Consider the following 18,911-nt stretch of genomic DNA (forward strand, 5'->3'; position numbering starts at 1 on the left):
AATTTTTGGAAAGAGTTTATTGTCTAACCAATTTTCCATGTATATTTATTCCCTTATAGAAATAAAAATAATAATGAAGTAGTTGTATGAGCTAGCTTAATATGAGTCTCTAGTTTAGTTTTACATTTAAATGTAATTTTATATTGTTTGGTGTCATTCACAACATTGTTGCTCAATAGACTTTATTTACCTAAAATTAATTACATGTGTTTCATTATGATACATTGTAATATAATTTCAAATCTGGTGATTGAAATGTCTAACCATTATTGTTACTGATTTTAAATAATACATACGTGTTTGTATTTTAAGATGGGAACGTAGAGGAGTATGTACGATCACAGATAAATCCACAGGCCAGTATTTCCCCCATCAGTCGGACACCAACACAACGTCACATCTTGGAGGTATCTGCTTCACAACAAAGACAGCAGGAACTACTACAGCACAGACATTGTGTATGTACAGTTTGTTGGAACAATTAATTCAATATTTATATCCCAGTTATAAAGCTGTTCTGAGTTCTATTACTAATCAAATTTTATTTTTTAGATAGTTTTAGGTGTTAATGTCCTACACCAGAACTCATTGCTTTAAGTCAGTTTGTCCATAACCATAATAAAGCATAATTTGTCATTATCCTTATATCAAGCATTAGTGAGGTGTAAAATGTTGGCAAATATGATGTCTCTCCATCTTAAATTGAGAATAGAGCAAATTTTAATTCTTATCAGACTTTAAAGCAGACCTATAAACATGTTCAAAAGGCAGCCATTTTTATTCAATAGACCAACATAGAAAAACAACTGTTTCACTATTTAAAATTGCACATGTAAACCTTCTCTAAAATGATTTCATAAATAAGGTTCGTGTTGCTTATTCTATGTTGTGTCATGTGTACTATAGTATTGTTTGTCTGTTTGTCTTTTCATTTTTAGCCATGGCGTTGTCAGTTTATTTTCGATTTATGAGTTTGACTGTCCCTCTGGTATCTTTCATCCCTCTTTCATAAAGTTTCGTACCCAGGAATACTCGCAATAATGTCCATTTTGATCTCTGGCTTTGTTTTAAGTATGATTGATGTTGCAATTTTTTTGTGACATCAAGCAGGTGCAATCCATGTTCTATTGGAGAAAAAATATGATACAAATACTCCATGGTTAAATGTGGAAGTCAATCAAAAATACCAAAATCAAACATTGCCAGTGGGTTAAGTCTGGTTTTATAGATAACTAAACCTGCCACTTGTATGACAGTTGTTTATAATTCCCTTATATAAGAACATGGCTTTGTTTTCAAAACAAAGGAAGAGCTTAGAATGGGATTTTCATAATGATACATTGCTTTGATTTATCTAATTGATTCAAAATTTTATAATTGAAATGATGTTCAAGGAATATAAGCAGGAGCTTTTAATGAAAAAGTTGTGAAAAATGAGTTAGATAATCAGGGCTAATATGTTTGCTAGTTTGTCATAGTAGACTAGTTATCTTCCCTGCAAAGGACAGGTTATGAATATTTTGGAAGGTTGTTTAAAGTCCAGTGCCAATTTAAATGCATATTAAGAACCAGAAATTTTAATATGATATAAATATGAACCCTGCTTTGTACAACACCAACATGCTGAGTTGGAGTTTTAACCTACTTGTTCACAAAGACGTCATGTAACACTACCTACTACACATTATTCTGATGCCCAAGCTGACAAAACTCTGCTCATACTCCATGATGCAGCCTATACTAATAACAACCTTACAGTCTTCTGTTTGATCTTGCTAGGGGTAGAATGACATAAAAGGGTGTCAGTTATTGTCAAATGCATTAAGCATTAACAACAATTTAAACTGTGAATTCATTATTTTTTGTGGGATACCAACTTTTATGTATTTCCTGGGATAACATGCTTAAGTTGGACAATTTAAATTAGATTTTAATTTAAATGTTCAACAAAGTGCAAATTTTCTATAAACTTGTATGCAGACATTGGTTAAAACACCAAATCAAATATCCAGGAAAATTGGTACCCCCCAAAAATTAGTGTATCATAAGAGTTGGTCAACCTACATCATAACAAATAAAGGCAACAGTAGTTTACCACTGTTCAAAAGTCTTAAATCAATCAAGAGAAAACAATCCACAATAGAAACTAAAACTGAGTGAAACACATCAACCACAACAGAACAGCAGAAAAACTGACCGGCAACAACAAAAAACATCAACATAAATAGATAGACTATTTGATAACAAGACACATCTCTTCTTACGCCACAGATCTTTGTTCTGGTTGACAGTTTTTATAGCCTTTGTGACAATGTTTCACTTTTACTTTAGTTCAATAACAAAAAGAGTTGTAATAATTAAGTTATTTATTATACAAGCGTTATAATGAATTCAATTAAATTTTGCTGTAGCATGGTCTCTGTTCTCGGCATGCTAGGAAAATAGCATATGCTGAGAGGTTTGAGGTAAGGGGTGACAACTCAAAGAATCTTGCTTATGCATGCATTTTAAACTGAAATAAGAAAGGTTTCTCTAAATTTAATCTGCATGGATTTCAATTAATAGGAATTTGAGTTAAAAAAAACTTTAAATCAAATATTTTTGAAAATAAGAAACATGGCATTAAAGTTTTCTGTCTCCACCAGAGATTTTTTTATAATACATGTATAATATATCATTTAACCTGCTTTTCATTGTCTTGAAATTTTTTTTTTTTTCACTTTTAAGACAAATGGATTAATTTGGAAAAGCTATGTAACAGTTAAATAATTGAATGATTATCTGTTTTTATTATATGTAAAGCATCCCTTAAGCTTTTGTTTAATAAGCTTGCTTAACATGATTGATTTAACCTCATTTCAGTTAGCTACTCTGATCTTCATTATTGTTTTGATTTTTTTAGCTGTTGTTCTTCACCAAAAATTCTGAAAAAAAAACAACCATACTTTGAAAATTAGTACTTATATAAAGTAATTGTTTCGTTTAATACTGTTTATGTAACCAACTATAAATGCATTCCTGAATAACTACCCATCAGATTGAGAGGGTACCAATACTTTACATTAGTATTCATCAAATACAACAACCAAGTAGAGGCATTTAAGGTTACTCCATTTAAGTGTATATAAAAAGACTTACAAAATTCTTTGACCATCGATTTTAATGTATTTCCTACTCATCAACTCTTTTTTGCACGCTATATAAAAAAGATTTCTTGAGTGCATTCTTTGAACATTTTTGTTTGAGTTGATATGAATTTGAATGGAACTTTCCTTTACTGCTATTTTTATTATTATATGAGAAGTTGATGAATATTTAACAATACCATTTTATCTACTTACAGGAAAACAAATCAGGTAATGCCATACGTCAACACCCCTGTCCCTTTGATGAATGCACTAACAGATTAACACCTGATGATGGTAAGGGCACGCTCGCCAGAAAACATCAGGGTCAAAACGCTAGTGCATTGATACATTTATTGTAGAAAATCTCCTCTCTCTTTTTTAAGTAGAAAATAATATTTTGTATATTAAGTATTTACTAATGCATGAAGTTGTACATTTTTAGAGCTTTTTATATTCATATATTTGCAGTTTTCTCATTATATCAAAAATGTCATTTAAACAACATATTAAGAAATTTGAAATTGATTTGGCCAAGCATCTGGGCAGATAAATGAGATAAAAATATATCACAGCAAAATGTTAGTCTTAACCATCAATGATGATATATTGGTTGAACAATCTTTATATTTTAATTTTGTTTTAAGGGTTAAAATGCTCATATTTGTTCCTCAATGAAAATCATAGTAATTGCATTCATAAGCCCAGAAGTTTTAAGAACTATGCTGTTTCTATCTAAATTGACAGTATATATGAAGATAGAGCTATAACACTTGAATCTTTTTTCTTAAAAAAAAGAAATGAAATGAGAGGAGATTTCAGTTAGGTGATAGAATTGCATGATCAGAAAAATATAACATTACTGTCATGACTGTATGCTCTGAAGATGTGTGTGATATATATCTATAGTGTGTAGTATATAATGAGTTTGGTATATAGATATAAATGAGTTTGTCATTGTTTGGAATTATTTTCATTGTTGATTTTTTTAAAGTAAAAAAAGATTTGAAAGAATAATGAAAATAAGTACTGGACCTAGAGTTTTTGGATGTGTAAATATATGGTTTTACTGAAAATATATCAAAGTTACTTCCAAAAATATCTAGATAAATCCTTTCAACTAGGGTCCTGTATTTTAAATTTTGTGCAGTCATTAGAATAGTTTCTTACATATTTAAAACTTTATGACATTACCAACTTGCTGATGAAAAAAAAATTCTGTAAAACTTTTTATCACATTTTATAACTTTGATATATTTTTGTGGTATGTAGAATAATACCAGTGATTATATAGAAATTAAAGCATGAACTATTAGGTGTTGTAGTATTAGAAAAGCATGGATTGTTTTGCTGTGGTTTAATCAGCATGAAAAATATATATTCTCTCTTCTGAGTCAATAAAACACATGTATGACAAAGATGTGAACCAATGAATAAATTATTAGTCAAAAAAGATATCTTAATTTGGTTTATTTTAGTCTCCTTTTATGTGATCTACTTAAATAATTATAAAAGAAACGCTTTAAACTATCTCAAATGCCTTATCATTCCAGATCAGAAATAGAAAAGAATTGTTGATAAATAGGATTGATTTCAAAATAGCTTTCTACAAAACATTGTACATTTGACATTCCGTTAGATGTGTTTTTAAAAAAGCTTTTTCAATAATTAAACTTTTTATTTGCTTTAAATACAATATTATCTGCATTTATTATTACTTCTACTTATTTTTGTAGCAAACATATCTTAACTAATATAGACATTTATATTATCACAGCTTATACTTACAGACAGCCATGTTTGGTCATAATATTGTTTTGATTATAATCTTGGGTTGAAGCAAATTGAAATATACCATTTTCAATGAAAATTTAACTGAAAGTTTTATTTGCTTTGTATAATACTCAAAGCATGGTCAAAGGTACTCAAAGCATGACCAAAGATGGCTAACATTTTGATTGCAAGGTTTTAATTTTCATAAGTAAGCATTGTTCATTATGAATACTTTTCAGCCAAGACAGGCAGACATCGAACTAGTGTTCCCTCAGCTACATTTGTCAATTATGACACACCCCCTTCAAATACCAATATGATAGAGAAGGCAAGAACTGACTCAAAAATAGAACTATTGTCACATTGCGAGAACGCAGAACCACAGACAAATGACATCCAGCCAGAAGAAAATGGTGTTAACGGTAAACATATTGAATATTTACATACTCTGGTGCAATTTAAAACAATTGAACCGGAGCTATTTAAAAAATGTAAAGCAGAGTCAGGCATTTTGTCTGGTTATAATCATCAAGATTTCCAATAAGATGTGAAATTATCTGTAAGAGACTAGGAAATGGGTTGTTTGCTATGAGCAGTTTCCCAAAATAATGGTACTAATGAAATATTTATTTTGAAATATATTGTTATCGAAATTTTAGGTTTGTCATGTTTTAAAAGGATGCCTTCAATTGTTTTGCAATGAATCCTGCTTTATTTGAGTAATTTCTGTTAGTAATAATTAGCTACTGTTCAATCTGAAGTCATGTTATAAGATTAATTGCGTTTTGTTCTTGTGAAATTTTGAAATTTATGTGTAGGTGTATAAGTAATGAATTCACACTTATGACTTGATTTATTTCTTACTTTTTTTCTTCTGTTTAATGTACACATGTATCATCTTTCATTTAAACTTGCCACCATCATAAAGCCATGAAAAGAGCTGAAAGTAGTGTAAACCATTTAATAAAAACAGATATATACTTTATTTCTTTTTAATTCATGCAAGATATTGTTGCAATGTACAAAATGTATTTCTTATAAAATTCAGAAATGGGAGGAAATGGGAAGCTAACTAAGCTTTGCTGGTGTTTCTTCCAAGTACAAATTGATGATAAAATTTTCAGCAGTATGCTTTGATATGTCCTATGAGGAATGCGAATTTGATTTTACCATTGACTGAATAAGAATACAAATGGTGAAGCTACATTCATAATTTGAACCAAACTTTCAAGAAATAAAGTCTCATTGATGTATACCCACATCTCTTGTTATTCATATGATTCATAATCACATTTTATAATTTTCCTAAACAAAGAATCAGGAAAAATGTTCCCAAAAAAGAGAAACAGGAGCTTCAACTTTGCCCTCTAAATATTTCTTTTACTACACTTCTTTTTAAAGGACACTTTAAGTAAAATAAGATATGATGATGTGCTCCTTTTGAAATATGAGTTAAAAGGACTAAATACTATAAAACAACTAATTTCTGCAAACGATTTATTGTCTCAAGTTTCCTGTTGAAAAGAATAATGTCAACATAAATTGTCTCGAAAAAATTGAAAACCTGGATCTTTACTTGTCTAACTACATCAAATAGTTTTGAAAATCACCACAAATTGTGACAGAAAAAAATGTAACTGCGAAATAAAGTATCTAGAACATGATTTTGTTCACAGTAGAAGGCTATTTTGGGTAGTTCTAGCAGCTTTCAGAAGTTTTGAAAAAGACCAAAGCTACTATACAAGACAATATTTATAGATATTACTGATATATGACATACTCATGTGTTGTGAACATTTTGAGGAATTAATTTAATAGTTTGATTCAACTTCTCCTGTCTTTATTTTTGAATTCTTCAAATTCTAAACGTATCTAAACTTATCTAAACTTAACAGAAAGGATTATTAGGATATAAACACTCTACAAAGCCAACATTTATTGTTTCTAGAAAATTAGAAAACAATTATACCTGCCAACCTCTGAAACCTTCAAAGAGTAAGATCTCAACCTCAGATGTTAGTGGGAGATTCTTCAAAATATATGTCCTGTTTGGTTTTATCTACAAAACATCAGTTAAATGTTAATAATTCATGATTATAATCTACACAATGTGTTTTTAAGCCTTATTTAATAACTCTGAGTCTCATAACTCACCATATTTTATATTTTGTTGTTATATCACACTTAGCATGGTTTCAAACATCCTACACAACCAGAAGAAATAAAAATTATGATTGAACATGATGTGTAAAAAGATTCACTGCCAATCTTTGGTCACAAAAATTGAAAATGTTTCATTCAAATCTGCTTGACATTTGGATTTGCAGTCATCTATTTCTTTTTTTTTTACACTGCCACTTGGTCAGACAAGTCATCTATCTTATTTGAATTTTCATAATAGAACTAAATTTCAATTACTTATATATCAAACATAAAGACTACTGATCAAAGTTTTCAAATGATCCCTCATTGTTTATTCATTTCTATTGAAAATAATGAAATAGCCATACAATTAGAAAGAGGGTTATCCAAGGTCCAAATAACGGAAAGTGGGAGAATTTATACTCCTATGCTGGAGCTGATCATCAAGTGGTAGATTATCTAAATTTCATTGTTTGTACTGGAGACTTCCTGTGAAAACTGAAGGGTTGGCAGTTATGATAAATTACATGTCAGGGATAAGGCAACACAGGTGCCCTTTGAACCTTTTAGTGAATCTTTTTTGATTAATTCACCAACTGAACTTAGCAGTACTATTATACTTTATGCAGTTTTTTGGTTCCTAGTATAAGGTCTCATTCATTCATATCAAACAGTTTTATTTGTTCTGATGAGCAATTTGTTTTGTTATAGATGAAGCCAAAGATGAAAGTAAGGAGAAACCAACTGGTAGGAAAAGTAGAATGGGTGTGTTAATTTGTAATAGATATATTCATATCTCTATCTAGCTCTATTTCTTATTATTACCTATTGCCAAACATCACGTAGTAACCTAATCCAGTTTCAATTACTATCATGCCCCTGCAACTGAGAGTTGGGAGTGCATATTGTTTTACCCCTGTCCGTCCCTCCCATTATGGGTATATATTTATTCCAGAGTGGAGTGTGAGGGCTTCATTTTGTCTAATTTTCATATTTTTGATGTTACAACAAGAGAAAGAATGTTATAATAGGAGAAAAAGATGAGGAGACATAATTAGTATATAAATTAATCAGATATGAATTTTTCCTATTATTTTGGTACAACCTGGAAATATCTCATTGTTTAAGATTGTACAAAACATTTTGTTTTTGTTAAACTAATGTACTTTTTTAGGTCTAGTAAGATGGTGTTAACTGAGTGAGATAAATAGGAAACTTGTTTAGAAAAAATGTCATGATATAACTATATCATTCCAGATATCATTCTGAGTTACATATGCTTTGGATAACCCTTAAAAGGGAAATATATTTGATTGAGCCTTAGTATAGAAAATATAGAAATGCAGAAAATAATACACAAGTAAAGATAAGAATAATGGAAGGCATTCAAGGGTGTGATGTTTAAGAAGAATTTTACACAGCAAATAACCATTGTTCTAATTACATTTTTTTGGCGGTTTGTGTTCCAAAAAACAAGTCCCTGATCAATTTCCCTCCTCTACAGTTTTCTTACTGAAGTATACAATATTTTCTAGTATGCAGCAACCTTCCTCTTTAGTATAAAGTCTTATGAAATCTGCTGTGTCTAAGATTCTGTTTTGTTAATTTCTGTCACCTTTATAGTAAGTCATCTTCATTTCAAAATTAAAGCATGTCCTATACTCAAAGGCGAACAAGGTAAATTAAAATCCCAAATAATCATAGAAACCTTAAAAAAGATATTTATGACATTAAAAATTTGAATTCAACTACAGAACAAAACAGTTTCATCATTATATTTTGAATTTTGTAGAATTAACCCTTCCACAAATGGATGTTATCAGAAAGAAATCTTTCCAGCTGTTTCCAAATATTTTTGGTAATCCATTCAAAATTATTACTGAACACACAAGCTGTTTGAAGAACACTTATTCATTCCTAACAAAGTTCATCTGCCATTCATCATGATTTTTATCATAAGGTCCATTGAATTTATTCATTTGCTGAATATTGTGGTTTTAAACTACTTTGGTTGTTATGTTTTTTTAATTAATGCAACATATTGTAACTTTTGGGAACAGACATATATATATCAAGTTTTGTTTTAGCACTGTGTATAATTAATGCAAAATCATGTTTGTCCAGGCAAATCCAGGCTTCTCCATGAATTGCAAATGTGTAGTCCACAAATAACCATTCTCGTTGTAGAGCTGATGTTGTTGGGGAAAACTATTTAAAAATCTATGATATATGATTTGATGAATGTTTTTAGTAATTTATAGAATATAAACTTCAAATTTTTAATTTGATTTTTATTTCTAATTCCTGGATTTGCAAAATTTTTGTGTGATTATCAGCACAAATAAACTTTTAGTCTTGCATTCTGTTGGCTTCTCTTTTGGTTTCAAATATGGAACACAAAAATCAACAAAAAAACCTGTTTTCTTTCTTATTCTTAAAGGTTAAATGAATAGCTGTGTGACCAAATACATTTTTTCATGGGTACTGAACATAAAATATACAATAAACAATAATGTATACCCAATTTTGTGCAGTTCCAGAACTGTTTCGTCCAGATGTTTTGCAGTGGTTTTATACTTATCCTCTTTCACATATGTGTCAAATGACTCGTGCCTTTTTTATTTAGATAGAAGATTTTAAAAAAAAAACATAAATTTTGTATAAAAAGATGTATTTAAAAGTCATTGGTAGGTACCCTAAATCTTGTTCAATTTGACTGCTGCTTCTAACTTAATTATGAAAAGTATGTCCTCATACGTAAGTCCCACAAGGGTCATGAGAATGCTAAAATTTATTTATCTAGAATTTTTAATATTAATATGAAATCAATGTAGAGTATTACATAGGTAGAAAGGCAACTTTAAAGCAAACTTTTGTTGGTCAAGGTAACATATTGTTCATGTGCACCTTTGAGTTTATAGCTATGGGAAAGTATTTACTACATTAATTCATATCTAGTGTAGTAAATCAACTTCCAGGGGAAATATATATTTAGGCCTTTTACTGACTGTTGGATGGTACACATATTGTATGGCTCAACCTAAAGTGTTCAAAATTAGTCTTTCTAGCAATGAAGTACTCTGATATGATGTTATCCCAAAATGATTTTATTTACCTTGAGCAGAGATACTCAGGAAAATTTACTGCATGTTGAGATACTAATTGGAGTTGGGAGATTTGCAACCACTGCCTTGTAGTTAAGGTTTCTGTCTTACTTACCATTATTGGGCAGTCAGAAATATAATGAATTACAATTTGTTTATTTTCTATTATACTTGTTTACTTGATCATTATATTTAATGCATATGTAATGATATAAATCAAGTCTTTTTGTAATTGTTCCACCTTAATTCAAACAAATTGAATGACACATTTCTAGACATTTTTAAATTTTTAATAAATAATGTATTTGTACAAATTGTAGGCATGAGAGAAAGAGAAGAAACACATCCATTAAGTGTCAGTCATCCTGACTACCTGATTAACCCTCATAATAGGACCGGGAAGACTAGGGTACAGTCAGCCAAGGGAGAGAAAGATGTAGATAATGCTGTGGAAAGTATCAGAGAACTCCGACAGTCATTAGTATCAAATGCTACACAACAGAACCTTAGTCCTACTACTGGGTATGATATGTTTACTTTTACAATTATCAACTGTTAATAAATTTAAAGGATGCACTATATGGATGAAGTTCTTACTTTATTGATATTATAAATATGGCTCACGAGTTAGAATTTGTGGAATTCGTTGTTTGAATTTGAAATAGTAAAGGAAGATGAATATTTTTCAATTTACAGCAGCCAACTTGGATCCATTATTTTATTTTTCAGTATCCTATGATTATATACTAATTTATAAATTCTTACTAAAGACACCTTTATAGATTCACGTACTAATTTTTATATAAATGAGGCCGTTAGTTTTCTTGTTTGAATTGTTTTACATTGTCATATCTGGGCCTTTTATAGCTGACTATGCGGTGTGGGCATTGCTCATTGGTGAAGGCCGTACGGTGACCTATAGTTGTTAATGTCTGTGTCATTTTGGTCTCTTGTGGACAGTTGTCTCATTGGCAATCATACCACATCTTCCTTTTTATAAGCCAATGGCTTTTTAAACTATATATCAGTTATAGATTATTCATATGTCAATTTTTATAGGGCAATCTTCTTACAATTAGCTTTAGTGTAGTCTACCTTTTATACATTTATCAACAACTTCCACCTTGTTTAATAATAATTTAGAAGCCTACTTTGAAAACAGACATTCATATTAAATTTATGATGATTAAAATGTTGATCAAATTCAATATGTTAAATTTGTTTAGTTGCAAGATACCCTTGTAAATGATATCATGTAGTTAAATTCCTTTAATCTATAAGCTATTTTCATTAAAATCTTACTAGAAATGTTACCCACGATTACCATGAATACTTCTGCATATTTTAGAGAAGTGGAATAATACTAATACTAGACTTAAGATTATTTGTTTTTTTGTTGAATCATGAGCAAATTGTAATTCTTTTGAAGATCATGTTTAGATGGACAAACAATGAAGATCATTTTGGAAAAAAACAGCAAATAATGTAAAAAAATCTTGATTGTGTTTCAGAGGTTATATAAAGAGATTGATGCAAGAAACAGATAGGGACATCAGGGAACTTACAGATGAAATTAAACATGACATAGAGGTATGAGTTGTTGAATTTAACTATGATATCCATTTAATTTTTGCATGACAAGTTATTGGAATAATCTGAATGACAATTTCATTCAGGACGAGCAGTTTTGGAAACTCATCAAAGATACCAGAGTATGTTTTGTTATGCTAGACAAATGTTTGTCTGCATAAGACTCAACAGGTGAAAAGCAAACCAAACTTGTTTCAAAAGGTTTTGTAAAGCCTGAAAAACCTATTTATGACGTGTATAAAAAAAACTCAGTGTTTCCAGTTATTCAAATTTTTTTCCACAGAAAATTTATAGAAAAGGATTATAAACCACTTTGGATAATCAAATAGATGCCATGTAGTTTTAGTGTTACCAATGTCTGTCCTTCCTTTATTCTAAGATCCTTCAGATGTCATGTAGTTTTAGTGTTACCAATGTCTGTCCTTCCTTTATTCTAAGATCCTTCAGATGTCATGTAGTTTTAGTGTTACCAATATCTGTCCTTCCTTTATTCTAAGATCATTCAGATGTCATGTAGTTTTAGTGTTACCAATGTCTGTCCTTCCTTTATTCTAAGATCATTCAGATGTCATGTAGTTTTAGTGTTACCAATGTCTGTCCTTCCTTTATTCTAAGATCCTTCAGATGCCATGTAGTTTTAGTGTTACCAATATCTGTCCTTCCTTTATTCTAAGATCATTCAGATGTCATGTAGTTTTAGTGTTACCAATATCTGTCCTTCCTTTATTCTAAGATCATTCAGATGTCATGTAGTTTTAGTGTTACCAATATCTGTCCTTCCTTTATTCTAAGATCCTTCAGATGCCATGTAGTTTTAGTGGGACCAATGTCTGTCTTTCCTTTATTCTAAGATCTTTCAGATGCCATGTAGTTTTAGTGGGACCAATATCTGTCCTTCCTTTATTCTAAGATCCTTCAGATGCCATGTAGTTTTAGTGGGACCAATGTCTGTCCTTCCTTTATTCCAAAATCCTTCAGATGCCATGTAGTTTTAGTGGGACCAATGTCTGTCCTTCTTTTATTCTAAGATCCTTCAGATGCCATGTAGTTTTAGTGGGACCAATGTCTGTCCTTCCTTTATTCTAAGATCCTTCAGATGCCATGTAGTTTTAGTGTTACCAATGTCTGTCCTTCCTTTATTCTAAGATCCTTCACATGCCATGTAGTTTTAGGGGGTCCAATGTCTGTCCTTCCTTTATTCTAAGATCCTTCAGATGCCATGTAGTTTTAGTGGGACCAATGTCTGTCCTTCCTTTTTTCTAAGATCCTTCAGATGCCATGTAGTTTTAGTGGGACCAATGTCTGTCCTTCCTTTATTCTAAGATCCTTCAGATGCCATGTAGTTTTAGTGGGACCAATGTCTGTCCTTCCTTTATTCTAAGATCCTTCAGATGCCATGTAGTTTTAGTGTTACCAATGTCTGTCCTTCCTTTATTCTAAGATCCTTCAGATGCCATGTAGTTTTAGTGGGACCAATGCCTGTCCTTCCTTTATTCTAAGATCCTTCAGATGTCATGTAGTTTTAATGGGACCAATGTCTGTCCTTCCTTTATTCTAAGATCCTTCAGATGCCATGTAGTTTTAGTGGGACCAATGTCTGTCCTTCCTTTATTCTAAGATCCTTCAGATGCCATGTAGTTTTAGTGGGACCAATGTCTGTCCTTCCTTTATTCTAAGATCCTTCAGATGCCATGTAGTTTTAGTGGGACCAATGTCTGTCTTTCCTTTATTCTAAGATCCTTCAGATGCCATGTAGTTTTAGTGTTACCAATGTCTGTCCTTCCTTTATTCTAAGATCCTTCAGATGCCATGTAGTTTTAGTGCTACCAATGTCTGTCCTTCCTTTATTCTAAGATCCTTCAGATGCCATGTAGTTTTAGTGTTACCAATGTCTGTCCTTCCTTTATTCTAAAATCATTCAGATGGCAGGTCTATTATCATTATTTCAATAGTTTTTGCATGGATTTTGGACCTTTGAATGTATTAATGGTTGGTAACATATATAGTTTGCCTTAGATTTTGAATGAACTACTTAGACTTAGAGAATTACATGAAAATTGTACTTGTTTGGAATTATTTTTTTCCATATCCCTATAAGTATTTCTCTTGTGATTTAGGTTCATTAGTATATGGTTGACTCTATTCACTTTGGATGACCTTTTATTCACAGATTAATGTGTACTCTTGTTATTCTGCAGACAGGGGCATTGATGTTGTCCTGAAACCTCTGTTTCTTGCATCACTATCTCTCCAAAAATTTGCCTTTTTTGTGCTTTATTTGAATGATAGTATGGCTTTTTTTTTTTTATAAATGATTAAAACTTTACATGAATATATGACAACTTCAGATATAAGAACATGTATAGTAGGGCAAAATAAAGATAGATCCATTTGATAGAAAAAAGATATTAAAATGAAACACAAAGTAACAGTTGTAAGAAAGTAAAGAGATAGTAGTTGTTGTTTTTCATCTTGCAAGTTTGCAAAGATCCTTAATATCTCTAATGAATGGTATTACACTTTTATACTTCAGAGGATTTCAATATTTTATGAGTATTATGAAAGAGTACTTTCTTTTTTTACCAAGGTGAAGAAGAAGATGGCAGAAGACCAGGATGATGAAGATGGGGAAATAGAAATACCTGTTGAACAACAATATGTGACAGATAATTCAGTTCCTGATCAGTTTAATCCAAACCAAAATGCTCAACCCAATTCTGTATTTGATAGAAATAATTATGTACAGATAGATGAACTTCCTCTGACAGAAACTTTAATGGGTAGAGGTTATCCAGAACAGTGGAAAAATTTTGCCACACAGGATAGTTCTACAATGACAGATTTTAAAAAGCCACATGGACGTAAAAAAGGAATAGTTTCAAATTATCCAATGAGTGATCGGACTTACGAGAGAGGACCAAAAGTATCAGGGGATACAACTCCCGGCAATGTAAATAATAATAATTTTAACCGTAGAATTCCTGATGGTACAATAGTGGAATCATACCAGATTAGTGCTTTAGATAGGACAAATACCTACAAAGATATACATAATTCTAATAATAGTGCAAGTAGTAGACACTCTAAATCTGGTGCTAATTATGATCTACGACCAATATCAGATAGAAACTTTCAAGAGCAGTTTCATAGGAAGTTGAAGAAAGGAGAGTTAAGAGAGACTAATACAATTCCTCCGTCTCCAAAGGATAATAATAGAAGCAGTTGTAGTCAGTCAGTTCCACCAACTGTTTCTGATAAATATTTTGAGGTGAGGTTCCACATTTGTTTTATTGTGATCACAGTACACCATCATCATGTCAAACCTGTCTGAAGCAGCTTTTGTAGGAAACTTGCTTATGAATCCATTATTAAGTCATAGCTACAAATACTTTTATCATATCTCCACATATAAAAGCTATGCATTGTTTGAAAAAATGACAATTATTTTTGATTGATTATGATAAGGCCCATCTGCATTAATAGGTTACTCAAACAGCACAGAAGGTATGGTCATTTATGACAAATGTCCAACTAATTCAAATTACACTGTATAACAATTGCCTTTTGTTTTGAAAGGCTATATGTTGAGTTACCTTTTAATACAGGTTTGACTGTATGATTTACATTATTTAAAGACAGCAGTGAAACATATATTCATTTACAGCCCTCACATTTTTTTGAATACATTATACACCTTTATAATCCTTGCAGTCTTTAAACTATTAAAATTTAACCAAAACAATCAAAACTATGCCTTGACTTAGTAGTCTAAAATTGATTATGTTTAACATACTTGTATCTACCTGATGTATACATGGAAATATTTACTGCAAAGCAACCCCCACCTTCCATTATGTTTCCGACAAGGAAACATTCATGAGCTAATTTTCATGCTTTTGTGTTGGTGGGCAAGCATTTATTTGATGGATCATTTGGATTTTTGAAGGAAAAGGTCAAAAGGTTAACAAATTGTGTTGCTGGTGGTGGTTGCATTGCAACTCCTGGAGGTTCAAAACTGATTTCAAGCTATAATGTTTATACTTTTTAAAATTAGATTAATCACTGTTAAGTTTATTCTTTTATTGACTTATATAGTCAAACTTTTGTTTTCAAGAACAATTTTTTAGGGAAACTTTTCTGCCTCCTGTTGATTTTATTTGAATTTATTTTTAGGAAATAGTTATTGCTATTGACAGATTAAAATAATTTTTACATCATAATGAAAATTCAGATGATAAAATGAGAAATTTTGATACAAATTATCAGTTTTGAACTTTTCTGTATGTAACTTGTAATGTTTGATGCAACATTATTGTAGCCATCAAACAGAGTCAGATCAGCAAAAGGTCCTCAGTCAAAACAGTTGGCTACAGTGTCAGCTGCAGGTAACTATATGTTTACATCCTCCAGCTTTCTATAGCTTGCTATGTATTGTACTAATTTATTCAACATGTTTATGCACTTGGTGATCCAAATGTCAAACTTCATCATATACTGCACTGATAAATGAACCACTGCTTTCAAATTAAAGAGTATTTTCATGTTGTCTGTGTCAAACTTCTACTTTTGCATAATGAAATTGACATCATTTATTTGTCCCTTAGTATGTGATGAAGATAGCATTTTGAATTTTGCATGTTTATATAATATTAACCAAGAAGTTAATTGCATGTGTGGTTACTGATTATAGTCAATTCTTTGCGAAAATTATTAAAGTATATATATATTTTTATATTCATGTTTGCATAAAAGCCTTATCTTAAAAAAAAACATGTTTTTTTATTATTGAAATAGAAAATAGAAATTTACTGAAAACAAGTGAGTTAATATTTTATGTATTTTGGCATGTTTTGTCTGTGAAAATATTTATGTTTATTTGAGGTTCTTATTATTTATTTCTGTTCAAGATTGCACATTTTTGAATTACAATCATTTTGATGCAATTACTAAGATTTTCCATATCAAATTCATTCTAAGGATTTAAAAAAAATACAAAGCAGTAAAGCATGATTAACAGACATATATTGTACAGAACAAGCTGTTAACTCCTTTAAAGGACAAAACTTTTTATACTAATGTTGTACATCATGAAGTTCAGAAGTACAACTCGACAGATTTTTTTTTTATATAAAACATGAATTATATATCCCAATTCTGTACATATAAATATTGTATGTATGTGTACATGAGTTGTACAGTGAATTACTGAGATGTGTTATATAACTATAAATGTGTGTATATGTATATATAGGAATCAATAACTATAAATGTGTGTATATGTATATATATAGGAATCAATAACTATAAATGTGTGTATATGTATATATATAGGAATCAAATACAAAGAGTATTACAGAGTAAGTAACTTCAACTGATCAGGCAAAAGAAATAAAGAAGGATTTAAGCTTGTAGAAATTATGTAGGGAAATTTTGTATAGTCCTTTAAATGGTTTCCTTCATTATGTGGCTTTGGGATTATCGGAGGAGATCTAGATATTGAATGATCATATCCTTTTCTTCTAAAAAAAAAAACTATTGATCAGTTAATTGCTATATATTTTTTTCACTGCTTTATGCATGTATTCATGCCTTTTAATGTGAACATGAAGATATATTAGGTAATTCAAAGGCTGCTAAGTACAAAGTATGCTTCAAAAGGAGTTTTCATAGTACAATTTGCATAGCTAGATTATTCCACTGATGTAGTAACAGGAAGATTAACAGCTTTTGATTATTGTTAGTTATGGACCTTTACACAACTAGCAATGTAATTCACTATTGGCAGAGCTAGGTCATACTTTTTAGAATATTTTACTTAACCTCAGCTACAAAATTTCTTATATCTTTTTTTTAAAACATATTACTGCCCTTCATCCAAGATTTACAGTGAGTTGAAGTTTGCAACTTGTAAGCTATTTGAAAGTTTTAAAACTTGTTAGCTATTTGAAAGTATTAAAACTTGTTAGCTATTTTAGATGTTTAAATTTACCATTTGTATTCCAAAACTTATAGTTTACATCATGTTGTATCATTTACTTTAATTTTTCTTGACTACATGAGTTTAAAATAGCAATTGTTTTAAATTTCATTATATTATTTTACTGTTGATGAAAATCAAGTATGTTATAAATAATATAGTTTTTTCATGTTTTTTTTTTTAAATATGGAACACTGTCTTAAATATAAATGCCAATTTTAGGGCAGAAAAGGAAGTAAAAATGTTAAGGTAACACTACTGACACGATGAGTAGTGTAGTGACAAAATTTGTTAAAAAAATGAATTTGGAGATCATAATAATGTTTTTTATGTGAATTTAAATAATGATTGAGACTTGTATACTTGTAGAGCAGGAGACATTTGAACAAACAACTGTTTGTGTTTTTGCACAGTTTTCCAATTTTTTGTAAAGTTGACTGAATATTTTCAATAAAACATATGATTTTGGGGAATTGGATAACTTTTTTTATTATTCACTTTTTAAACTAATACCTGATATAGAAGACATGTTTTATGTGTGTCAAAGCTAATCTAGCATAATTTTTTTTATCAACCTACCAAATATAATTCACAAACATTTTGTTTTACTTCATAAGACATATATTTTGGACCAAGAGTTATTAAACTCATTATATAACAAAAGTTGTCACTACCATCCTCTAAGGTGCAATTCCACTAATTTCCTTTTTCATAACTAATTTAGTTCCACATCTCTTTTTAGCAATGCTTGTGTATTCAATTAAAACATTTATAGTTTCTCATTGGCATTTCTTAAATGGAAATGCATTTTATATTAAAATATATCTTCCAATTCAAACTGCTATATGTGTATATGTGCACTGTTATAGAGATTAATTTGTTCTATACAAATCTACCAACCCTCTTAACTTAATTCATAAGTTTAATATCCATGTAGTATTTCAACAGTTCTGGAAAATCAAATACCAAAAATGTCAGCAAAAAATATCCCATTACTTGATATATTCAATTAGACAATCATTACATGTATGCAGTACAAAACATTTGACCAGACTTCTTTTTAGTAACTATTACCTATATTTTACATGTGTGTGACTTTGTTTACAATTGTGTTTAGCATTGTGGTATATTTTAGTTATATTTTACCTGTTCAATTTGCTATGGTACTACTTTGTGATTTAGTGACTCAAACATATACTA

General features: G+C 30.2%; 1 protein-coding gene across 1 annotated transcript in view; it reads left to right on the top strand.

Annotated features, from left to right (window-relative positions):
- The window catches only part of LOC143082692 (uncharacterized), a 106,857-nt gene that overhangs the window by 83,643 nt on the left and 4,303 nt on the right, over positions 1-18,911 (top strand). Inside the window, exons 35-45 of the mRNA XM_076258504.1 lie at positions 313-458; positions 2,412-2,465; positions 3,344-3,422; positions 5,138-5,320; positions 7,752-7,805; positions 8,833-8,898; positions 10,465-10,666; positions 11,656-11,734; positions 14,322-15,002; positions 16,053-16,119; positions 16,529-16,552. Of these exons, the coding sequence (XP_076114619.1) occupies positions 313-458; positions 2,412-2,465; positions 3,344-3,422; positions 5,138-5,320; positions 7,752-7,805; positions 8,833-8,898; positions 10,465-10,666; positions 11,656-11,734; positions 14,322-15,002; positions 16,053-16,119; positions 16,529-16,552 (1,635 nt within the window). The remainder of the gene's footprint in view (positions 1-312; positions 459-2,411; positions 2,466-3,343; positions 3,423-5,137; positions 5,321-7,751; positions 7,806-8,832; positions 8,899-10,464; positions 10,667-11,655; positions 11,735-14,321; positions 15,003-16,052; positions 16,120-16,528; positions 16,553-18,911) is intronic.

Source organism: Mytilus galloprovincialis, chromosome 7 (genome assembly GCF_965363235.1).
Source record: "Mytilus galloprovincialis chromosome 7, xbMytGall1.hap1.1, whole genome shotgun sequence".
Classification (NCBI taxonomy): Eukaryota; Metazoa; Mollusca; class Bivalvia; order Mytilida; family Mytilidae; genus Mytilus; species Mytilus galloprovincialis.